General features: G+C 37.0%; 4 protein-coding genes across 4 annotated transcripts; 2 read left to right on the forward strand and 2 right to left on the reverse strand.

Annotated features, from left to right (window-relative positions):
- Positions 1 to 3,938: 3,938 nt before the first annotated feature.
- On the forward strand, positions 3,939 to 14,994 carry LOC105229807 (uncharacterized). The gene is made up of 12 exons (XM_049455770.1): positions 3,939 to 4,038; positions 5,238 to 5,582; positions 5,774 to 5,920; positions 5,990 to 6,273; positions 7,454 to 7,587; positions 7,680 to 7,883; positions 10,807 to 10,967; positions 13,452 to 13,796; positions 13,860 to 14,006; positions 14,073 to 14,356; positions 14,454 to 14,587; positions 14,661 to 14,994. Exons 1-12 carry the CDS (start codon positions 3,954 to 3,956, stop codon positions 14,869 to 14,871), a joined length of 2,481 nt encoding a protein of 826 aa, XP_049311727.1. The 5' UTR covers positions 3,939 to 3,953; the 3' UTR covers positions 14,872 to 14,994.
- Positions 14,995 to 19,400: 4,406 nt separating this feature from the next.
- LOC125778319 (aminoacylase-1-like) lies at positions 19,401 to 21,255 on the forward strand. Its single transcript, XM_049455278.1, has 6 exons — positions 19,401 to 19,638; positions 19,724 to 20,068; positions 20,214 to 20,360; positions 20,424 to 20,707; positions 20,771 to 20,904; positions 20,967 to 21,255. The coding sequence occupies exons 1-6, from the start codon at positions 19,542 to 19,544 to the stop codon at positions 21,169 to 21,171; spliced, it is 1,212 nt and encodes a 403-aa protein (XP_049311235.1). The 5' UTR covers positions 19,401 to 19,541; the 3' UTR covers positions 21,172 to 21,255.
- Positions 21,256 to 22,132: 877 nt separating this feature from the next.
- On the reverse strand, positions 22,133 to 24,209 carry LOC125778447 (band 7 protein AGAP004871-like). Its single transcript, XM_049456129.1, has 6 exons — positions 23,628 to 24,209; positions 23,423 to 23,573; positions 22,994 to 23,359; positions 22,770 to 22,935; positions 22,536 to 22,704; positions 22,133 to 22,363 (listed from the first exon to the last, which is right to left on the reverse strand). Exons 1-6 carry the CDS (start codon positions 23,746 to 23,748, stop codon positions 22,278 to 22,280), a joined length of 1,059 nt encoding a protein of 352 aa, XP_049312086.1. The 5' UTR covers positions 23,749 to 24,209; the 3' UTR covers positions 22,133 to 22,277.
- Positions 24,210 to 24,376: 167 nt separating this feature from the next.
- On the reverse strand, positions 24,377 to 25,792 carry LOC105229766 (stomatin). The gene is made up of 5 exons (XM_011210201.4): positions 25,654 to 25,792; positions 25,444 to 25,594; positions 25,003 to 25,368; positions 24,775 to 24,940; positions 24,377 to 24,722 (listed from the first exon to the last, which is right to left on the reverse strand). The coding sequence occupies exons 1-5, from the start codon at positions 25,709 to 25,711 to the stop codon at positions 24,633 to 24,635; spliced, it is 831 nt and encodes a 276-aa protein (XP_011208503.2). The 5' UTR covers positions 25,712 to 25,792; the 3' UTR covers positions 24,377 to 24,632.
- Positions 25,793 to 25,826: the final 34 nt, after the last annotated feature.

Consider the following 25,826-nt stretch of genomic DNA (forward strand, 5'->3'; position numbering starts at 1 on the left):
GAGTAACGAGTGGTTCAAAAACAAAGCGGTACTGAAAATGAAAAAGAAATAAAATAGATTCAATGGTGGGATACATGTATTAAAAAATATATACATATTCTTACATTTATATATATTTAAGGGGTTAAATACAGTTAGAGTTTAAAATAAACAATTAAAAGTCGAAATTTTGGTAAAAAATCATTTTTTTAGAGACAGCCGTTTTTCAAAAAAAAATATATATATTTTTTTTTGCTTATTTTGTCGATTTCCTTTATTATTCTGTTTGTTTTTTTTTTTAATTTCAGAGGATCGAGTTCAGAGATATTGTATAGTGATCACCGCTAAACGTTTTTTTGAGAGGAGCTCCCGGAGATGTGCTGTGATTCCTATCCACATAAATATTTTTACAATACTAAGTCTTGAAATACAGTTAAATGATACCAAAATATGTGTAAAAGTTTTTGGATCAATAAATTTAAAAGTTTTCTAAGAAAAAATTCTGGAACTATTCTCTCAGCTTTTGAGATAACGATATTAAATTTGACGGAACAGCCGATATCGAAACACCATAGTATATAGATGTCAAATACACTGAAATATCGGTTTGCAAAACATGCAAGCTGCCCAATCAAAGTTCTAGCTTGTGTGAATTTTATCAAATAAGAATGAGTAAATATCACAGCCACCCATTATAACTCTCACTGATCTCATGAATGTTCGTGTCGTGTGAATTTACGTTTAACTGCCATGTTAGTTATGGACAAAAATTTGAGACCCAGGTGGGCCAATTGGGCAATGTTTTCAAGTAGACATGGTGGTATACTTACACATTTTATGCTACAATGGACCATGTCAAAAACTGAATAATTAATTTTCGTGATTGTTCGGCTATTTGATTCGCTTATGTTATATTGTCTATATAATGACAAATTTTAAAAATAATTTATATGGTGATACGAGAATGTTTAAAGTGGTCAAAGGGTTAAAAAAGTCTTTCAAGCAAAAAAAGGTTTACATAATTATTCTCGTTTGCGGGAAATGTACTTCGGATCATTCTGTGCAACTTTGCCGAAGAGACTAACGGTCTAAAACTAGTTTCGAGCCAGTGATTTTTAAAGCGAGGTTTAAAAATCTGAATAATCGATTATATAGTTAGGTTCCGAGCTGCACCTACGTTTTAAATTTTATTTGGATATCTCAAGAACTGACGAACACATTTCTACGATTGGTAAAAATCTTCTTCTTAAAATCGCTCGCTCGAAAATGGTTTGAGACCCATAGTCTTTTAGACAAACTTGTTCAGAATGATTTATAGAACATTTCTCGAATGCGCGATTTTTCTCTAATATACATATATACATATTTATAACCTAATTATTTAATTAGTTTTTTTTATATTAACTTTTTGTTCTCAATTTTTTTAAATTTAATTCGAACATATTATCATCTAAAGTTAAATCGTTCGTTTAACATCACAGGCAACTAGTGGTTTTCCCTAAAGGGTCCATCACACATTGGCGACATTATACTCGCAGATCGCGTAGCTTCGTATGAGCACTCGTAAAGCGCACGCCTGCTTATCGACCGGCGCAAAATGCTTAAATACTCTGACGTATCGGTCCAACTCTCCAGTATTAAAAGAGTCGTCGCGATTTGTGTGTAGTTTTGCAAATATATTAAAGAAAGTGTAGTAATAGAAAAACAAAAACATATTTCCTACGCAAACACAGCTGATTTGTGAGAAAAATACATAACGCGCAAAAGACTGTGCCCATTCCGATATTACTTAATACAATACGATATAAGCAGGTGATTGGGCATTTATTGCAAATATAAAATGTGTAAAATTCCTACACTTTTCCAAAAATATGTATGTGTGTACTACAAACGATAAAGCACCGAGTTAATGCTGTTTTCCATATAAAAATTGACGTTTGTCGCAACGATCGCAATGTTGTCCTAAAAAGCTTCGAGTGTCACCCATTTCATTGCTTTGTTTTTAGTTGTGGGCAACTTAATGTCAATATGAGTTTTTGCTAGAGGCATTCGCATACATTGTATGTTTGTTTTTGGAACAATCATGAGCGCTATGCAATATAGCAAAGTGTGCCGATATTTCGCATAAAAACAATGTTTGGATGCATGTTAATTATAACATTTACCGCTGCACACTGCAAAATTCATCCAATGTGATTTTCCATTACTTCTTTTATTGTTGTTGTAACTATATAATTCATTAGCCATAAGCTTTGGCTAAATGCCGCTGGAATAGCATGCTCTGACCGGAAACAAATTTAGGTCGATTCGGTAATTGTCGTGGGAATACCGTGATGGTCTAAATGTGTGCCAAAGGGCACTTAATTTTGTTGATCATTATGAATAAACTGTAAAGAATGTGTAGAAAATATTACAAAAACAGAAATTTGCATCATTATACCTAAATACTTAGCCTATAATATATGCTGAGCAACGTGTGTATTCAAAATTGGTTTTCAAAACTTCCATAAATTATAGGCGCTGTTCAGAACCTCTTGTCTGTCTTAAGGATGAGAGAAATCTTCTCAATTTAATATTTGTAAAGTATTTACTTTGTAATCGCCATCATTAGTTGTCGCCGGAAAGAAAGACTTTGAGATTCAAATCAGCTTTGCGCTCTTTTGGTAGATTTAATGCGGTCATTGTTGGTGCAAGATCACCCAACTGTTTATCTATATCAATCATTAACTCCCCTTAACTAACTTTTGTTATTCATTCTCATCTCGAATATCTTGAAATGAACACATGGGAATGGCAAAAAATAAAAAATATGATATTTTTGATGGCTTAAGATGGCGAAACCGTAAGATTTTCCAAAATATATTCAAATTGGTTTTTTGAATATATCTTCCAAGAAAGTAATAATTTTTGATAAACCCCACTTCATAATCAGCTCAAGTGACTCAAGCTAGCGAAATCGTGAGATTTTCGAAAATATATTCATATCGGTTTTTCATCGGACTACATCTCCAATATTATAAACATTAAAAATTTCTTCATCCTCATTCAAAAACATTTTTTTACTGCAAAAATAATGGAGCCCCAGAAACACGTTCTTCAACATTTCTCATTTAAAGCCAGTCCTGCTCGTTTACTTTACAAATAGTTGAAGCGAGCTTAATCTAGATAATCTAAACATGAATTATTCCTTTTCATCGTTGTCTCTGCACATTTACTGCCAACAGCAAAATTTATACGATTTCGTAGGATAAATTCTTGGCTAACTACCATATTAGAATAATTAGTTATTGAGGTACTGCGACCTATGGTTTATTGTGCCCTACACTCCGGCACAAGGACTCACTTTGGCCTAGCATCCCTATAAATTCAAGTGGTCGTGGAGAGTTGAAAATGTGGATCTCAGAGCGCTGTTTTTGCGTCTACAAATTGCAATGCATTCTAGAAGCAGATGTTACGTAGTTTTAGGCTTCATTCACAGGACCAGAGGCACAGAATCGACACTTTACAGCTGAGAACATGACTATATTTTAGTATCTCTTCAACCAACAATGACCGGTACATATTGGGTCGAGAAGCCTAAATTTGTCTCCAGGTCTGTTAGTTGACAAACTATTACCAGAGCAGCTTTCCTATACTCACAGTTTTTTAATTTGATTCTGAAACATCCAATAATTCACCACACCTTTCAGAATGTTTTAAATACTGTTTTTAAAAAACACTTCAAAACACCGCTTCAGCCCATTTGAATTCTTTGAACTCTGTTTATCTCTCATTTAATCAATAACTTTTGGTATTCTCTCTTCTAAAAGTAGTATCATAGAATGTTCATCTAATCGATATTACTATTTTTTAAATTTTAAAGCGACATTTTACCTTTCGTCACCTTACAGTTCTCTGCAATTTTATAGAAAATAGTGAAGAGTTCCAGCTATTCATAACTTTAATTGTTTTGTATATAGTGCTTGCCCTATAAAATGAGCTCTTGGGAGAATAATCCAGAGATCGAAATATTTCGTGAATACCTGCGTATACCAAGTGTGCATCCGGACGTTGATTATGGTAAGTATGAAGTGGATATATGTGCCTTAATTAAAAAGCAATCGTGACTGCGATTTTTTACATTCGCTCTGTCTAACGTATATTACATATCTGTTGTTGGGTTAGATATGGACTTTTCCTATACTATAATCATTATAGTGTCCTTCTTTAGTGATATTTCTATATTAATCGTGGAGCTCTTGGCTCGGCCGTCAGAAATCAAAGTATGATTAGTTTTAACTTTCCCAAAAGATTTCGGTGTCACCATACTTGCGTAGTTATTTTTCATTTACTCGGCGCACACCGTCGGCCGAAATCTGCTTCAGAGTTTTCAAAAAAGTTACAGGCTTTGTCATTTACAAGCATAGTTATTGTTCCTCACTGTTCATTCGGTTCTATCTATCAGCTCCAGCGGCGATACCAGCCTCGAACTCATTAATAGTGCGTCAAAGAGTGTCTAACTTCGCTATTAATAGAATCGAGTGTCTTTGTGATAAGACTGATAAGGTGCCAGACCACAGCGGAATCGGAGAAAACTGTAAAGATAATGAGCTAGCAAGAAAAGGCAACCTAGAACCGCTATCGGTAGAATGGGAGCGGGTCGGAGGATACTCCCGTATCCTCTTGTGTTCTACTATTAGATAACTAGGCTTCGTGGAAGCTTGGCCAGCGCTGGGCTACAATGGGTACATGCGCTGTCGCAGAAGCTTTTTGGCCAAAGATCGATTGCAAGAGACCTTTGCCCTCAATAAGGCTAGTTCCTTCCTAGTTGTGGGGCCATTGCCCTATTGGCGTCCACGCAGTAATGCTAGAAATCATACCAGACGTCAATTGCAAAAGCTGTATGGAAGAAGATGATGTGGAAAGAACTCAACATTTCCTTCTTGACTGGCCTGGGGTTGGAAAGTCAAGACTTAAATGCGTGGGAGCGCATATCTTCAGACATCCTACCAAGCTGGCTGGAATGGAAATTAAGCGCCTGTGCTAATTTGTATTGGCTACTATTTTATAAGTTCAAAGATAGGAGTTATTCTTTTCTATGGCTTCGCAAAAAACTACATTTAGCAGACCACATGCGATCTTTGATCAGCCATCTAACTTAACCTAACCTACCGTATTTAGTACATTTAGTCCAGTGTATTTTAAAAACGATTGCATCAAAACACTATCGAAACCACCTCGAACCTTCAAAAACTCACAAAATACTTCACTCTCTTTAGCGCCCTGCGTGGAGTTCCTGAAACGACAGGCTATCGATTTGGGATTGCCTATTGAGATTTACTCTCCCGCGGGTCCGACAAAACCGGTTGTTGTCATAACATGGGTAGGCAAGCAACCAGATTTACCTTCGGTGGTCTTGAATTCACACATGGACGTTGTGCCCGTGTTTCCCGAGAAATGGACTCACCTACCATTCGCTGCCGACATCGATAAGGAGGGCCGAATATATGCGCGTGGCGCACAGGATATGAAATGTGTGGGTATGCAATATCTGGCTGCGATAAGGGCGCTGCGTAAAAACGATGTGATCTTAAAGCGCACCATTCATGTGATTTTTGTGCCAGGTAAGTAATAGTAAATAATGTGGATGTGCTCGCAAACATCACGTAAGAGTATTAAGCTCAGTAATCTCCAGTGTATATACATACATATGTATACGCTATGCGTTTTATGACTCGTGCGTATCACATTCGCCTTTGTGATAAACATTTTATCAACCAGTAAACTTGACTATAAAACGATTATATATTTGCAGACGAGGAAATCGGTGGCGTCGAGGGCATGCGTGTGTTCATCCAATCGAAGGATTATGAAAAACTAAATGTGGGCTTCTCACTGGACGAAGGCATCGCCTCGGCGGATGAAACTTTCCCAGTTTACTATGCGGAGCGCAGCATCTGGCGTAAGAATCGAATGCTTTCTTTGATTTCCGCATTATAAATTTTATTTTATATTATCAATTTTCTTCTAGATGTCCATTTTATATTTAGCGGCACTGCCGGTCACGGTTCCTTGTTACATAAAAATACCGTTGGCGAGAAATTCCATTTCATACTCAATAAACTGATGGAATTCAGACAAGGCGAAGTGGAGCGTTTAGAAAAGGATAGTGCGCTTTCTATTGGTGATGTCACAACTATCAATTTAACCAGGCTGAATGGCGGTGTGCAGAGCAATGTGGTGCCACCGACGTTGGTTGCTGTTTTCGACATGCGTTTGGCGTTGAGCGTTGATCATGATGTCTACGAGAAACAGGTATTTCGAAAATATTTTGTACCACCAGAAGAAAGAAGATAGTCAAATATCAGCTTTCATTCATCAGTTTTATTTGAATGGATATCCGTGGTTCATGTTAACTGCCATTTCTTGATCACAAAAGCGGAATTGTAACATAACATCTGCCCGGCTGTCCAAGATTCCTTAATACACCAAAAAAATACGTTTTCAGGAATTCGGTGATAACTTTCTCTTTAGACTAAAACGTCCTTGTGATCGTTGCCTCATGGACCCAAACTTGAAACTGAAACTGAAGGTACTGCTCTAACTTTAATCCTTGCAAGTTGCCAGAGTATGAAAAGCTCGGTTATATCCGATTTAGCTCTTACTTACTTGTTCTGTCTTGTGATCAACGCAGTAATCAACAGCTTGTGAGTACTATAGAATGGTAGCTAGCACCTTTCCGTCCGTGAGACAGTCATCGTCGTCTTCGTAGCACGTTGGAGATGGAAGTTTCCACTTGTATTTCGACGTTTACTTCATCTCTTTTGTATATTAATGGTTTCATGTTCTGCCGAAAGTTACATTTCGGATTGCGATTAAAGAGCGTTATAGACACTGCTGTAAAGTGGATGATTCTGAGTGGACGAACGCGCCACCTGGAATCATTTTTTGCTTTAGCCCTTAATCGGCGGCCTGCCAATAAGAGATTGTGGACTTTGATCGCGTTATGCTCCGTGGTAGTTTTCGTTAAACCCATAAAAACCTACGGCGGATACTTTGAACCAAGTTTTGCCATCGTGACTTCATTACGCAATTTCACTTAAAAAAAAAAAACAAAAAAACGAAACACCGACCGATATTGCTCTTTTTTCTTTTTTTTTTCTAAATTCTGCGAATACATCCGCTGCCACGCGTTGTCAGAACAAAACTATGAATTCGATTCGGCTGAATAGTTGTGGTCGATAGCAGAATTCTTCTTCCGAGTAGTCATCAGACTGCCCTCGTATTCATAATCTTTAATCTTATATAGTATATTTATATGCTTCTAAGTTGCTTTTTATTTGAATAACTCTCACTGTACATATACATATGTACATTTCTTCTTAATTGGCGTAGACACCGCTTACGCGATTACAGCCGATACATGTATACATATGTATATATTTCTAAATATTGTTTGTACTAACTAATTTTACTTTTCTCCCTAAATACGCAGCTAAATAAATGGTGTGAGGAAGCTGGCGGTGGCATCGAAATCAAATTTGAACAAAAGCAACCAAAAGTTGAAGCCACGAAAATTGATGATTCCAATCCCTTCTGGTTGGCATTCAAAAAGACGACAACGGAGCTGTAAGCACTAACGCCAATTTAATTTTGTTAATTTATCTTAATTTAATTAAATTATTTTCTTTAATTTTATTTTACAAACTCTTGCTGTTTAGTGGCTTGAAAATCACCCCTCTTGTATTCCCCGGTGGCACCGACAGCCGTTATATTCGTCAAGCTGGCGTTCCAGCCATCGGTTTCTCACCAATGAACAATACACCCGTATTGTTGCATGATCACGATGAATTCTTACAGGCGGATGTTTACTTGAAAGGAATTGAATACTATAAAAAAATCATACCAGCTGTTACAAATGTTTAGTTCTTTTTCTCATTTTTTAATTGTATAATATTGTTGATTTGATGGTGTTAAGTTAAATACAAAAATTATTGATTTATAGATATTATTGTAGAACTACTACTTTTTTTCTAAAAAAAATTGCTAGTGGCTTGGCTCTTGGTCGGTTGAATAGTGCCAAAAGAGTACTCTCTGTTCCTGTGATGTTATTTGTACATATGTACATACTATATACATACATATGTACTTCCAAACTTATTTACTTAAGCATGTGTATAATTGCTAGCAATTGCGCATGCATTTATTAAGTACTTTCCCATGCTAGCTATCTATTCGCATTGCATTATCGGAACAATAATTGTTATATGCGTTATCATACAGTTAAATTGTGGTGTCACAACGATAAGAGCAACAATAATTCAATTCTCTTGTAAATTGAGTGCAATAAACTTCGTGTAGATTAACTGTGAAATTGTATTCAAATGTAATTACGTATTAACACATATTCATGTGAAGATATAAGCTATTAAACGTCACCGGAACCCATATATTGTATAACGAACAGTACTCTTAGACATACTATGTTTGGATTTTATTTTTTATCAGTTGATTGGCCGATAAATACTTATATATATTTGTAGATATTTGTTTATATATTGTGACAAAAGGCACCAGGAAATTGTATATAAAATGGATGGATCGATGCGATAGCTCATTATCAACGTGCAATGTTCGAACGGACTCGCGAGAAATGTCGAGCTCTCTTGCCATCTCTTTAACACTTGCCCGACAATTTCCAAGCATCATAATCTTCACTGTTTCAATATTTTAATCAGTTGTAGAGGTCGAAGTTCGTCCAGAACAAGGCATGTTTTCAACGATTTCTCGACCGTGTTTGAGGGTTTTGTATTATAATTCTTAGTATGTGATATTAAGGAGAAGACTTAGAGGTGGCATATCTTCAGATTTTACAAATTTTGAGTTATTACCTAATTAACTACTAATTAGGTAATTAAAATATAATATGAGATATGTTTTTCGATAACAGATAATAAAATAATTATTTCTGATTGAATTTGATAACAAATTTGGGAAACAAAATATCAATAAATATCCATGATTTGTATACTGGGAAACCTGTTTTTCGTTTCAAAAGTGCTTTCCATGACTGATGCCCAAAATAGAGATCGCAGTTGGCACTGCTACAATATGTACAATATATGATCAAATCTTACCCGGACTGAGAATAAAAAAATCCAATTTCAATTCAAATTATCCTTTCAATCAAATTTTTCAACTACTTGTTAAAAGCCTCTGCTGGAATGGCTTACAGCGCCCACTGGAAATTAAGTTGTTTTCGAGTTTGTCTTATTACTGGAGCGCCAATAGCTAGATTGCTGGATAGTTGGTAATATTCATAAATCAGAGGATTAAGTACTCTGGAAAACCGGAAAATAACTCTGATGTTTTACTTCAAGGCATTTACTTACTAGGGGTAAAGTCTAACGGTGTTATATTACATGATCTTGGTGGCCTAAAACGTGCAATTATCCATTGATTGAAGCGATGTGTAGGAAGTGGCGCCGTCTTGTTGAAACCAAATGTCGCCGAGACTATGAGCTTCAATTTCAGGCATCAAGTCGGTTACGTTCTCACCGGCATCATTTTTGAAGAAATATGGACCGCTGATTCCATCGGCCCACTACGCATTCCAAACTGTTGTTTTTTTCTGGTAGGAAAGGCAGCTCTTGTATGTCTTCGGCTTGCTCTTCGTCCCAAATACGACAATTTTGATTATTTATATACCCATTGAGTCAGAAATGGGTCTCGTCGCTGTACAAAATTTGGCTCTATAACGTTGGATGTGCCTGGAACTTTTCAGCCCATAAAGCGAAGCGATGACGCTTGCGAAGGTCGCGCGGCTTCAGCTCTTGCACAAGCTATATTTTTTAAGCTTTCAATTAAAAAGTTCGACGTGAAATGCGCCAAGTCGTTCCATACGTATGTCCGAGTTGCTGCGAACGTCGCTGAATCACCTCTCCACGGTCTTCCTGGACACTCTCAGCTACGACTGCTGTATTCTTTTCACGTGCTGGAAGTGGTCTATTTGGTCGAATATTATCCAATAATGTATGTATGCTGGGTCTCAAGATGTGTGATGGTGTTGCGAATAGTATACTTAGTAGGCCAATAAGTTGAGCGAAGCGCGCAAAATACATTATTTTCAGAACGTGAATTTTCGTATTAAAATTGAACGATTTGTGAACGTTGTTCAGTCGTAAGTCTTTCCATGATGAAATGCTGAACAAAAATAACACAACGGCTTGACAGGACTCATGCGTGATTTGTCAAAAATATGCTATTGAAGGAAAGACCTCCCTTTGGATCCCTCGTTATTTACGACCTTTCTTGGATATTTCATCTAAATATTCGTCAACCCTTCGAACAAACTTCTAGCAAAATTTCACTTATCACTTAAACCGTGCCAACCAAACAGCGAAAACCGCATTGTGGTTAAGTAAAATCATTTGTGGCATCTAATATGGCGAATACCTAAAAAATAGATATATAATACATAGTGTTCAAACGTAATCTGTGCTTGATTTTACAGTGGTCAACATTTTACCAAACCCTATAACTGTTCATAAATATTTAAACAAACTGTCACAAATGCTCAGTATTTAATGTTCTCTCCAACGGGACAAAGCTAATTAATTTGGCATTTTTATGAGTGTGGAAGTCTAATTGTGTTGGATGTGCGAATTGCATCATAAAGATAATAATACAGATAAGAATAAACTTATTTAAAAAGAGTGGAAACTTGAACTTGAAGTTGCAAAAATTTACAAAACAAAAATATTGTTATTTTCACTGACAACCATAATGTTATAACAATTATAAAATCGTTACTGAATTAATTGAATTAATTGCTAAATTCTAAACAAGTGTATTGATATCATCTCGCTTTTCATATAAGCGATTTGTTTTTAGTGACTATTTGATATTGTTGATTGTAGTTGAAATGAGCTCTTGGAAAGATAACAAAGAAATTGAAATATTTCGTGAATATCTGCGAATACCAAGTGTACATCCAGATATAGACTATGGTGGGTAAAAAAAAAGTTTAAATGAAAGAAGTTCGTTTCCTTTCTTTAAAAAGCGATTATTTTACAAGTTCGAAAAACTTATTACGTGGTTTGTCACTTGAATTCATGGCATTAGGCACTTCTAGATTTGCCCAGCTTGCCGTCTGGTTTTTTTCTTGTACGATATATATTCTTGAACACATTTCTGGTACCCATCTTTCGATAAGATCGTTGCTGAAAAAAGAAAAAGTCACCGCTAGTCAAATTTGGAAAATACCGTTCGTGTTTTGGTTAAAATTGGTATACTCCCCAATTTCTTAGATTATTTTTGTATCGTAGGTACCAATCTTAACATTTCACGTATTTTGAGCAACGGATTAAAATTTTTTACAAATGCAATAATCTAGGCAAGAAAGGTCACCAGGATTTCCAATTGATTTCCGAAATTTTTAAGTCACAAAAAGAAGAAGGAAGTCAGTTTCATCCTTTACTAAAGCAATGCTTGCTCCCACATTATCGACCTTGAGAAAGCCATTTTTGACCATCCAAATATCGAATTGATGTACCATAATCTATGTACATTGTGTGTTTTCGCTCGCCCATAGTATCTTAGGCAAAGTTGTTAGGATGATCCGTAGAACATTTCTAATATACGTGATTTTTTGGTTTTTTTGGCTCCCTGCAAATCGACCAGCTCTATTAAACATGCCTACAGCATCTGTTTTTTATTTCACAACAAATCGAGATTACGATGATTTCGTTCTGTGACTCCTTTGAGATATCCTCAACAGAATTGACCACTAAAGGGGTTAGGTCAGTCTAAAGCCATCAAAAAATTCTTAAACGTAACAATGTATTCAGGAAGTAAGAAAAAAGAAATCAAATTTTTGTTTGTTATTTTTATTAAATTAAATATTTAACCAAATGGTAACTACTGTGTTTTCCAATAGGGATGATATGACTTCTAAGCAAACATATACAATTGGTCTCACTCAAGAACTGAACTTTTTATGGACGCAATTGGAATAAGTTGATCTTGACAACATCTGTTCCCACAAGATGGGGTTACGTGCCATACATACATATATGGAACAACCAAATTATTGCGAGAAAAGTTTGCAGTTTCGATTCTTTCAAGAAATTGTGACATTGATTGGCATACAATAAGTTGTGATTGAATACCATTATAGTAGACTACTTCCTTTGGGGTCATTTGAAGTCATTGGTCTTTAGCAATAAAACTGCCTCTCTTCAAGTTTTATAAGTCAATATTGAACGTGCTATTCATGACATAGAGGGTTTGTCTGGAAAGTAATAGGATTGAGTCGATTTAAAAAATTTTTGAACCAATTGTAACAATTCTTTAAAAACTTTCAAAATAGGCTGCTTCGATGTAACGCTATCAGCGCCATTTCCATGCATTGAAGGTGTCACGGAAGACATTTTCCGTAATAGCCTTGAGAGTCCAGGTGCATGCTGCTTGGATCCCCTCTGTCGTATCAAAATGTTTGCCTTTTCAGGCAAGGTAACAAAAAAAGTCCGGGGGACCACATTTGGACTGTAGGGCAGCTGCGGAAGCATTGGAATGCCGGACTTGATTAGGTAGCTGTTCACAAGAACGGCGGTAAAAGCCGTGACTTTGTTATGGTGCAACTTCCAATCGGCTGCAATGTATTGTTGGACCCGATTGACCCTTCGTTTGAATCTCTTGAGGACTTTCTTGTAAAACTTGGCGTAAACTGTTTGTCCAGGAGGAACAAATTCCTGGCAGACGCTGTCTTTGATGTCAAAAAAGATAATGAACATCGTGTTCACTTTGGATTTGGTCATTCTTCTCTCTGTCTCTGTCGCCTATTTACCGAGTTTCACACAGAATTTAATCGCGTACTTCTGCTCTAGCGAATGCTGCATTTTCGACTTGCACCCCTGACAGAAACACATCGCGCGAAAATGTTTTCCCTGACTCTCCAGGTGCTCGAAGACAACTGACCAGCCGCTCGTTCGTTAGCTAGGAACGCCCTCTACCGAATCCGAAGTTCATTCGCGGCGGAAGAAAATCAGTCCAATTACTTTCCGGATAAACTCTGTACAACTTGATTTAAGAGATTTTGGAAAATTACTCGAAAATTGGTTTCATCGAGTTCGTTGTTTTATTCAGAACATAATTGATCGATTATACTAGTCTAGTCCAACAACTAATGTATTTTTTTAAATAAATAATATCATTCTTATTGGAGAATCCTGTATTGTGACAATCTTCGGGATCACCTCCTTAACAGGGCCTCTACATTATACTTACTTGAATATAAAGTAAATTTGATGACTTGTTAAAAAGTTAATGATACAGTTAAAGCTTCAAGTGGATACAATGAGATGTGTTGGGGACAACTATAAAACCAATCCCAATGTCTATAAAAAACAAAGCTCATATTAAGTTGCTGGCTATTTTTAATGCACTACTTACATATTATATCGGATTAGTAAAACATTTTTCATAACTTTCAGCACCCACGGTGGAGTTTCTGAAAAAACAGGCCAATGAGCTAGGATTGCCAATTGCGGTGCTTCATCCCGGCAGTGTGGAGAAGCCAACTGTCGTAATTACATGGGTGGGGCAACAGCCGGAACTACCGACCATTATGTTGAACTCACACATGGACGTGGTGCCAGTTTATCCCGACAAGTGGACACATCCACCTTTTGCCGCCGAAATCGACGAGGAAGGTCGAATATTCGCACGCGGTTCACAGGACATGAAATGTGTGGGCATGCAATATCTGGCAGCCATACGCGCGCTGCGTAAAAGCGGCGTGACACTGAAACGCACAGTACATGTAACATTTCTACCAGGTGCGCAAGAACGACATAAGAATTGAACTGAAATATACAATATGAATTATGGTTTCTTCACAGACGAGGAAATCACTGGTCCAATGGGCATGAAGGCCTTTCTGCAATCTGAAGATTTTAAAAAACTAAATGTTGGCTTCTGTTTCGACGAAGGCATTGCAACAGCCAATGAAACATTTCCAGTTTTCTATGCGGAAAGAAGTCTTTGGCGTGAGCAAAACCAAATCTCAAATATTTTTTATTTTTTTATTTTGACTATTTTATTACTTGTTTTAGATGTGCATTTTATAATTAGTGGCAATGCCGGACACGGTTCGCTGTTGCACAAAAATACGGTGGGCGAAAAGTTGAACTATATTCTGACCAAATTGTTTCAGTTTAGACAACACGAAGTCGATCGTTTGGCTAAAGATAAATCTTTGCAACTTGGCGATGTCACAACCATCAATTTAACCGTTGTGAAAGGTGGTGTACAAAGCAATGTAGTGCCACCGGTTATGGAAGCCGTTTTCGACATGCGTTTGGCATTGAATGTGGACCACGATGTTTTTGATAGACAGGTATGGGAACAGATTTCTAAGTATATAAATAATACTTTAATTCGAGAGTTTATGATTTTTTTTACCCACACAATTTCTGAATTTTTTCGTTGCAAAGCTCAAAGCGTGGTGCGAAGAAGCTGGCGGTGGTGTGGAAATCGTATATGAGCAGAAAGAGCCACAGGTTGCGGCTACAAAAATTGATAACTCCAATCCATATTGGTTGGCATTTGAGAAAACTATGAAAGATTTGTATGTTTTGTAGCTTTGTATTTGACTTTTGGAAAGTTTTAAGTTTCAAAATTTTATTTTCGCTTTATTTTAGAAATCTTAAAATCCAACCACTCGTGTTTCCTGCCGGCACGGATAGCTATTATATACGCGGACTGGGCTTGCCCGCCATAGGTTTTTCGCCTATAAATCACACACCCGTGTTGTTGCATGATCACGATGAGTTTCTGCAAGCGGACGTCTACTTAAAGGGCATTGAAATTTACAAAAACGTTATAACGGCTGTTGCTAATGTTGAAAAATAATTAAACTGAAATTCTAACTTACATATATTCCGATTTTAATATTTTATTTGAATTATTCAGTGTAAAAGTCGTAAGGCCTAATATAGAAAATCAGCAATTTGAAATAAAGAACGTTTTGACATAAAAGTGCTATTTATGATGTTTACAGTAACTTAAAATATTCTTTTCGACGAAAAATGGAATTAAATCGCTATCATTATATCGCGATTATTTTTTACAAATTTCGACGTGAATTAACTCAGCAAAAGTGCATAGATGAACTTAATTCAATTTTTGACGATGAAGCTTTATCAATGACAAGTGCACAGACCAGTGTTTATCGATGGTTTGGTGAATTCAATGGAGGTCGTAGAACACTCCAAGACAAATCGATAAGTTCGTCCAAAATCTGTTATTGTTCCGAAAACTATTGCTGCTGTGGGCAAACTAATAGAAGCAGGATCGTCATGTGACCTATTGTAAGATAGAGACAACTATAGACATTAGTGGGATTAGCATACATTCAATATTGCATGAAGATTTACACTGTAAACAAAATTTGTTCACTTTGGTTCTTACACAATTTATCAATCGCTCAAAAAAGGCTCGCGGCGATTGGTCGCGAGAAACGTTACTGAAAAACGATAGCGATGCTTCGGAGCATCGTAACAGGTGATAAATCGTAGATGTACACGAAGGAGTGCGAAAGTAAACAGCAGTCGACTGTTTATCTATGTTTATAGATACCACTAGAACAACGCAGAAGAAAATTTTGAGTGGTATAGAACCCATTGTTTGCCAGTTTCCTTTTAAAAAATCAGAAAAACCAACCACCGAAGATGGAACATCTTCACCACGTCACCGAAAACACTCACATGTCGACTAAAACAACTACATTTTTGAGCATTCAAAACATCGATTTGATGAGTCATCCAACGTTTAGTCCTGACTTGACATCGAATGACTTCTTTTTCTAAACCAAGAGGTCAATGCTTTTCGATACCAGAAGAAGCGGTTGATGTTTTCAAAAGGTATGTTTCAAAGATACCTTAATCAGTGTGGCAAAAGTGCTTCGAAAATTAGTTCAAACGCAAACAAAAGTCTATAGATATTAATGGAGAATATTTTGAAATCAAGAAAGTGATTTAAAATTTGTATTTGTTCTCGAATCTCGAAATATAAAATGCAGCCTACGTAATACCTATAAATGTAGTTTTTTGGTCAGTCCGGGTCAAATTTGATCGGACGGGTATATAACTTACATTCACTGGTTAATTTAATATTAGATACCTATGCAGGATACCTAAAATAATAAGTGTACTCCCACCTATAATTGTTTTGTAGCATTGTATGATATGGTATGATAAATTTATAAAATCGATCAATATATTACTTTGCCTCGCATAAACTTCAGCTGTCCCCTAACTTAATCATATTTTATATGGTTATTATATGCAATAATACTGCCGTACTTTACTGACATGATATTTATGATAAAACTGAAGCTAAAGGGACAGAAGCAAGAGAATATATTACAAGTGTTCTCAATGTTATGCCAATATTATTTTATAGTTTTTACGATTTTATATGTCAATAAGAACATTATGGTGTATGGTATATGAAGGTATACGAGTTTGTATAAGTGGTACAGAATAATATATGGTGGTACGAGTATATTGCATTGTTTAATGTGTGTCTTTTTTTAATTTTTCGAACAAAGCGAAATCATGTAAAGTCTAATAAAAAGAAAACCATTATTTTGTATAAAATAAAATTAGGCTTTATTTAATGCAGTTATAATGATTCGATTTAGGTTAAATATGTTCCGTTTTGTTCGATGACTTATTGCCCTTTTGAAGGTAATATCATAATCTCGGTATGGGAATTATTGGCTAAAAACTCACACAGTCGATTTCCATAAACTTCTTGAAGCGAATTTTTCACCAGCAAAATTATTCGTCATACACGGGACATACGGGGGCTGCTATATACATATATTTTTGGCCTAATAATGAAAATAGGAATATTTATCAACGAAAATGGTTTTATTGTTTTTCAAAATATTTTCCATCAAGATTTATACACTTTTGCATGCGCTCAAACCAATTTTCGAAGCACTTTTCCACTCCGATTGAGACACCTCTAAAACATGGTTTTTGAATGCTTCAACAGCATCTTCTGATGACCCATCAATTCGACGTTTTGGCCGGTCAAATAGGCGTTGGTTTGAGCCGATGTGTGAGAGCTCGAATTGTCATGGTACACAATGATTCGTCTTCCCTTGTTCGTTTTTCGAATTTCTCCGAGAACTTCAGGCAAACAAATGGTGGTGTACCACTCAGAATTGACCGTCCTACGTTGCTCAAGCGGAACAGTCGCCACATGACCAGTTTTGCCGAAGAAACAGGCGACCATTTGCTTTAAAGTGCTTCTTCCACGAACAACTTTCGTTGGATTTGGCTCGTCTTGGAAGACCCACACGGTCGATTGCTGTTTTGTTTCGGGCTCATACGCATAGATCCACGATTCGTCACCTGTGACGATCTTATAAACGTCTTTTGAAGCACCGCGATCGTATTTTTTCAGTCCACACGAGCCTTTTTTTGAGCGATTGTCAAATTGTGCGGGATCCAACGAGAACAAACCTTTTTTACGGCCAGGTGTTCATGCAATATCGAATGTATGCTGGTGGGAGAAATGCATAGGCATGCCTCTATCTGAAGGTATGTTACATGACGGTCTTGCATTATCAGTTCACGTACGGCATCGATGTTTTCTGGCACAACGGCTGTTTTTGGACGACCTTCATGGAATTCGTCTTTGAGCGAGCGTCGGCCACGATTGAATTCGTTGTACCAGTTTTTCACAATACTATACGATGGTGCTTCGTCGCCATACACAGATTTTAGTTCATCGATGCACTCTTGTCGTGATCATCCACGTCGAAAGTTGTGAAAAATGATCGCACGAAAATGTTCACGAGTTAATTCCATTTTTTGGCCGAGATGAATTTTTTAATTCCCTGTAAATAAAACAATTCACGATTAAATGACAAAACGTTCTGAGTGATGTTATGCTAAAAAATGTCAAACTTTCCAATGGAAATGTCAGATTGCACCTGGCAACACTTAGTGTTGCCTAGGCCAGAAATATATATAGCAGCCTCCGTATAATAATCACTAGGCGCCGTGTTCGAATTATAGGGTGGACTAATAAGAACCTCCAACTAAGCTCCCGAAGCTTCTAGCGAGCCCCTATTGACCTGGTATTCTTCTGTTGGAACACAATTCTACGATTTCAAAGCTGGCCGCATCTGGACTACTGCTTACTTTAGACAGTATAATCGGTAACAGTAGAGGTTCGAATTAATTTTTGGTGGTAAAAGAAATCAAAAAACTCTCAAAATTCCTTGGGAAAATCCTTAGAACTTTTCAACCCTCTAAATGTTAAATACTTTTACAAAGTTTTTAATTTCCAAATGAAAAATATAATTTTATTGGTAACAGAATTTTACTAAGCATTTTTTACAGTATAAAAATCGGTTATAACTGTATTATATGCATATGCAGTAAATGCATTCAATTAAGTCTAAATAAACATTTGTAACGATCACTGGATTTCAGTTTAATTGTATAATTACTGTTTATCATAATATAATGATGTTGATAAGGTTCATAGATAGAAAAGAGACTGAAAGCTAATAACACACCCGTTATATAGCCTGAGCTAAGTATATGCAAATCTTTCCTTATCACTTGTTAAACATTACGTTCTAAGAAAAAAATGCAATTCGAAAGTGATAGCGCTGACCTGATATACCTGATATCGATACATATTTATTATCAAAAAGTTAATTATACCTTGAACAGAGTATATTAAGTTTGCCACGAAGTTTGTAACACCCCGAAGGAAAAGTCGAAGACCTTAAAAAATATACTATAAATTTTTATATGGTAAATGATCGGCTTGATCGTCATCAAAAGAGGGGTTTCTCTTCCGAAGCTGTTGGTTCGTTTTCATTGAGGGCGTTTTTTATGTGGCGGGTCTCAAACCCAGCGCACAACTCAGGAGAGGGATGGTTCCCCCTTTCAGTTTAGCTCGCCTTCAAACGGATGTTCTTTGGCTACCCAGAAAATACTTCGTCCAAGACCGGAAGTCCTGAGTTGCTTGAACCATATGTAAAATAATCGTTTTTGGCCACTTCCAAATGAATGGCGCTCAGAGAACTTCCATCACTTTCGTGAAATTCTACACATGACTCCATTCAAGAACTTAATTTCATCACTCTGATCTACTATCTTCCCCGAAATTGTCAGTGAAATCATTTATGATGCTTCAATGATAACCATATCTTTTTTCAACCAAATCTGTGCATTTTAAATTTAAAATCGATACATTTTGTATTAATCGATATTGTTATCGATATTTATAGAAAATCGATAAATCTCAGGTATGTCTGCAAAATATATACTACCTACTTCCTTGCTGTTCACATTGATAGTATATAATGAGAAGTTCGGCGAGATAACAAACAGTTCAATAGGTACTTACTCAGCAGGTGGGCGCCCTGAAGTGCAAGTGGGCATAATAAGAGTTAATAGCAAAAATAATACGCACACTTTAACAAAAAAATATTTTCATAAAACCAATTACGACTTAAAATCTAAATTAATTTTCATTAATTCAAATTTATGGTTGAAAATATGAGCGACTGGGAGAACAATAAAGAGATACAATTGTTTCGCGAATATTTGCAAATACCGAGTGTGCATCCAAATGTAGATTACAGTACGTTAAATACAATATATAATATACGAGTATATTGTTAAAAACTAAAGTTAATTCAAACTTACATTTTTTGCATAAAAAATAGCACCATGTGTGGAGTTTTTGAAAAAGCAAGCCAACGATTTGGGTCTACCTGTACAAATATGCTATCCAGGCGGTCCTACCAAGCCCATAGTAATTATGACATGGCTGGGCAAACAACCTGAACTACCAACAATTATGCTCAATTCGCATATGGATGTGGTACCGGTTTATCCGGAAAAGTGGACGCATCCACCTTTTGCTGCCGAGATAGACGAGCAAGGACGCATATTTGCGCGTGGATCACAGGATATAAAATGCTTGGGCATGCAGTACTTGGCAGCTATACGAGCGCTTAAAAGGAAAGGCGCTGCATTCAAACGAACTATACACGTCACTTTCGTGCCCGGTAAGCGGTCTGTTGTGGGATTATTGTTATTTTAGCATCAAAATTATTGTATGATAATTCGATTTGGAATGGAGATATTCAGGAATTTTATGTTAGAAAATATATGCCAAAGTGCTTGAACTACTTACATTTACAAATATTTCAGATGAGGAAATAAGTGGTATTCTGGGCATGAAATGTTTCGTACACACCGATGATTTTCGAAAACTGAATGTCGGTTTTTGTTTAGACGAAGGCGTGGTGAACGTAAACGATGAATATGTCGTATACTATGCGCAAAAGACTATTTGGTGTAAGTACAAAAACAAAAGGCTGGAATAAATTTCGTAATATCATTTATTAACTTTATGTCTAGATGTTCAATTCATTATAAGTGGCACAACTGGACATGGATCCTTGTTGCACAAAAATACAGCTGCTGAAAAATTCCAATATATACTCGGTAAAATGTTGGAGCTAAGAAAAAAAGCGGAAAATCAGTTGAACAGCGATCCCTTGCTAGATCTTGGTAATGTGAGTACTGTTAATTTGACAGTAGTGAAAGGTGGCCTGCAGAACAATGTCGTACCGCCAGTGATTGAGGCAACTTTCGATCTACGCTTGGGTATCGAAGAAGATCTTGAGGCGCTACAAAAGCAGGTTAGCAAAATGGTTACTTATAATTCTTATGGATTTTTAATTTGATTTTTTTGTTAATTGCAGCTCAAAGATTGGTGTGCAGAAGCTGGCGGTGATATAATAATTAAGTTCCCTACTCAAGACAAAAAAACTCCGCCCACGGTTATAAATGAAACCAATCTTTATTGGGTTGCTATGCAAAATGCGTTGAAAAAACTGTATGTTCAGGTGTTCCCAAACTTTTTATTATTTAGCAGCAATTTATTTAAAATTTTTTCAGTGGTTTGAAAGTGCGTACCGCAGTGCTGCCCGGCGTCACAGACGGTCGTTACGTGCGTCAATTGAATACACCAACTTTGTGTTTCTGTCCGATGGCGAATACGCCGATTCTACTGCACGATAATGATGAGTATTTGCAGGCTGACGTCTATTTGAAGGGCATAGAAATATTCGAAAATGTATTGCCAGCCATAGCTAATGCTTAAACTCAATGTTTTCAATGTATAAAAAATATTTTCAACAAAATGTTGCCTTTTAAAATAAATGTAGATAGTTGTAAAGAAGGGCTAGGGTGGTACTAAATATCAGTTAGTTTCAGAAACCATAAGCAATTGTAGTGTAGAATATATTTTTGATACTAACTGTATCGATAGTTTTTACAATATCTAACATTCTGATCGTTTTATACGAGATAAGGCATTCAGAGACGAGACGGAGACCAATTGGAGGATCTTGAATCGCAGCCGCAGTCTCTTAATTTGCTGACCTATGTACTCGTATGTCAATGTCGTCGTATATCTCTTACAGCTTATCGTTTTATCGACTACACTATTCGCCGTTGCCAATACGCAAATGACCATAAATCTTCTGCAGAACCTTTCTCTCGAAAATTCGTAACGTCGACTTTCAGATGTTGTCTTCGTCCATGCCTCTGCACCTTATAGCAGGGCGGGAATGATGAGTGACTTGTAGAAATTAGTCTCTGTTCGTAGAGAGAGGACTTAACTTCTCTATTGGGTACTCAGTCGGATACACTCCTATAAAAGATCGTACCTTCTCGATTAAACTCTGCAGCTGGAATTATTTTCTCCAGGATTAGATTGAAGAAGCCAACCTCGTTTGGTATCGAACGGCACGGATATTTTGGTGTGTTTTTTTACGTCCCTAACCCACTACCATGGGGAAGGATGTGTTTTGGCTACCCAGAAGATACTTAGTCTAAGACCGGAAGTAGTGAGCTGCTGGAGCCATATGTAATAGAATCGTTTCTGGCCAATCCCAAGTGAAGGGCGGTAAGAGAACTTTCCTCACTTGCGTGAACTTCTACACATGGTCTCGTGCTGTATTCTTAGCCATAGCATTAAATTATATGCGTTGCCCAATGGTCATGGGCTCAGTCCGGGTCAAATTTGATCAGATGAATCGATCTTTTTCAAATTTTTTTTTAAATAATACGATTATATTTATTGTACCTTTATCCAAATAACTACTATATTACGTATAATTTAAATTACGACAGATTTTTGCAAATCAAGCCGCCGTTTTTCAAACGGAGTAGATTGAAGTACTCGCCCAAATTTTTATATTCCTTTTAGCTTTCTTGTGATAATTTTACAATTTTGCAGTCCAAAACTCTATATGCTTCCTCTAATGCTTCGTCCACCTCTCGGTTAATTTCTAATTATTAATATTAAATAAATTAAATTCAATTAAAAGTGTTTTTACATAGTAAGGGTCGCTTTTTCAATGTCTGCCTAGCACCAAAAGAATGAGTCTTGGTTAAGTTAATCAGAACTTAATAGATGATGGTTGCTAACGAGACATTGAAAAAACGGCCCAAGACATCTACCTAACTCGTCCTTTAGATTACTTGAAGCTCGTTTCTTGGATGAGCTTCCCTGACTAGGTTCGGCGCACTTGCCTATCATTAGTTGTCTTATCAAATTCACGGGGAATGGAAATATGATATTTTTATTCTGATCGCCGGAAATAAGACTCAGTGTTTGCAAATAGCGCAGCTAAAATTAAGATGATTAAAAATCTGAAGTTAAAACTATTCATATACCGTTATATAGATACCGACCTGCAGCGCTACGGGATTTGCTGCTATAACATCGGATGCGGCCTTCAAAGATTTCGAGGCGCTCAATTCACCTTCGGCTGAAACCACCTTCGCTTTTGCTTCGCGTATAGCTTCGGCTTCAGCGGCCATGGCACGCTGTAATTGGAGTGGCAGGCGTACGTCTTTGCTGAAAATTACCATTTACATCACTAACGGTTTATTTTTGGTGAAACTAAAGAGCTCACATTTCAACACGCTCAACTAATACTCCCCATGGTGCTGTAGCGCTTTTCAGTAACGCCGCCATGGCCATTGAGACCGCATCCTTTTCGGACATCAATTCCAGAACGTGCTTCTGTCCGGCTACATTCCGCAGCGTCGCTTGCGCCAACATGCTGGTGGCTAAATGCACATTCTCTACTTGTATTACCGCCAGTAAGGGGTCGAATATGCGATAGTAAACCGCAGCGTCCAAGCTGATTGTCACATGATCTTTCGTGAGAATTTCTTGTGCTGGCACATGGTACGAGGTCGTTCGCAAATCAACTTTTACACAAAAGTCTACACATGGTATTCTAAAGACTAGACCCGGACCACGTGCTCCACCACGTCTGCAACGAAGTAATAAAGTCTCTAATAATAATATACGAAAAAAATAAGGAAATTAGCTATACCTCAAACGTCCGCATCTAAATATGACGGCTCTTTGATATTCGGATAGGACGATCAGAGACAGAAAGATCGAGAGCGGAAACGTTAGTATTATCAATATGTGGCTTATGAAGACGACGGCCTGTTCGATGCCGCTGGGTGGATTGTTTTCACCTGAAAATATTTTGCAACCTCAATTATATGATGTTTTTGTGTGTGCAATCTCACTTGTTGCAAAATATTTGACTTCTCTTCGCTGACGAGTCATCTTTTGTTGACTGAAAATTTTGCGAAACAAATTAAAATAAATGTGAATTCTGAAAGACTTTAATTTTATTCCAATTGACATTTTATTTTATTGGCTTTTGCTTTCAGTTTCTTGTATATATAGGGTACTCTGTTTACATTTCATGGTTGCTAGTTGTAGATCGCACTCATTATTCCCGTCCTGCTGTATGGTGCAGAGACATGGACGATGACAACATCTGATGAGTCGACGTTAGGACCAGGAAACGTGCTGTTTCGACGGGTCGGAGCAAAGGGAGAAAAGTGTCAGAAGAGTAGAGTTAGCAGGGCACGCAAAGAGTGTCATGTGGGGACTCATTGCACACTGGACATATATTTGATATGTCAGGGTCTATTCCGGATAAGTAGAAGTTTAACCTGCTCCAGAACGATTCTACGCAAGGGTCACTCTCGCGGCAAGTCGAGCTCTTCGTTCGCAATGGGTGGTGGCTTGACTCCAAATACGCCATTCACTGAGAGGTGCAGGTGTTAATGGCTCCACTGTGAATGGGGCTCAGTACTTGTCGGAAGTTAGTTGCGTCCGAAGTCTAGTCGACCTCATGAAACTTCTAGGAGGCGATTCCGGTGACTGCCGGGATGATTTGTTAATAGTGGTACCAAAATTTCGAATTGTCATCCTCCATGGAATTTTTAGTATGGATAACAAGGATAATTAAAGAATCTCGCTGAAATAATTTATACAATTCGCTCACTTCTTCAGATACGGCAAAAATTATCATCAAATTATAATTCAAAACGGACATTATAATTCATCAAGATGGATAAGAACTTTACTGTTGACACAGTTTATTCACATGAGACGATTAAAGGTTTTCAGGTGTTCAGTCCATTTTGATCTCTAATGGTGATTTTAAAATACGTCCAATTTAAGGTATTACACATCAATAAAAAAAACACTTCGTTCCACAATTCTAATTAAAAAAAAACCTAAATATCCATCAGCTCAATCGGAAACGGAAATATAATTGTTGAATTGCGTTCCGCCGATATTGTGTTCATAGTTTGTAAGTACCGCAACTGAAAAATAAATATTACAATTTCATCTCGAAAGAAAGAAAAGTAGAAATACCTGTAAGGCAATTGGATTCATTCCGATTATATCCGAAGCCTGCTTGAGCGCAGTCGACGCTTTGTATTCACCTTCTGCAGCAACAATTTTCGCTTTGGCCTCACGTGTAGCTTCTGCTTCGGCGGCCATAGCGCGTTGCAGCGAAAAAGGCAGACGAACATCTTTGCTGAAATCAGAAGGAGTGATGTTAACTACTTCTCAACGCATACAGTTAAGCAGTTTAGTTACATTTCGACAAGCTCCACCTTGACTCCCCAAGGATCGGTTGCTACATCTAAAATATCCTCGATAGACTTAGAAATGGATTCTTTATCGGCCAATAGCTCCATGAGCATTTTTGTGCCTGCCACATTACGTAGCGTGGTCTGAGCTAACAACATTGTCGATGACATAACATTAGCAACTTGAATGACTGCTCGTAGAGGATCGTCTATGCGGTAATAGATGACAGCGTCGAGTGTAACTGTCACTGAGTCTCTTGTGAGTACTTCTTGCGGCGCCACATCAATTGAAACCGTACGCAAGTCGACACTAACGATGCTATCAATGCAAGGTAAAATGAAAAATATACCCGGACCGCGCGGACCACCCTTCCTAAATATTTACAAACAGTTAAAGATAATCTGTATGGAAGGGTATATTTCAAATAATTGTTAACAGTGAGTTTACCTTAATCGTCCCAAACGAAACACAACTGCACGTTGGAATTCCAACATTACAACCAGACATACAAATATTGAAATCGGGAAAAAGGCTAAAAATAACATAAACGAAGTCACAGAGGCAACTTTTTCGATTGCGCTGTTGGCTTGATTTTCGGCTAAAACATATTGCAATTTAAAATTGAAGTACATACACAGGAATTGCAGGGGTACCCACTTGTAACAACCGGACGTCCGATAACATCGACGCGATTACTTCCGTTTGCGCCGCTCATAACTAGAAATTTTGTATTTCCACTGATATATTTGGTTTACAATATTTTTTTATTTTAATTGTCATCAAAACAAACTTTTATTACATTTTATTTTCTTTTTTTTTGTAGTAACAAG

Source organism: Bactrocera dorsalis, chromosome 4, assembly GCF_023373825.1.
Source record: "Bactrocera dorsalis isolate Fly_Bdor chromosome 4, ASM2337382v1, whole genome shotgun sequence".
Taxonomy (NCBI): domain Eukaryota; kingdom Metazoa; phylum Arthropoda; class Insecta; order Diptera; family Tephritidae; genus Bactrocera; species Bactrocera dorsalis.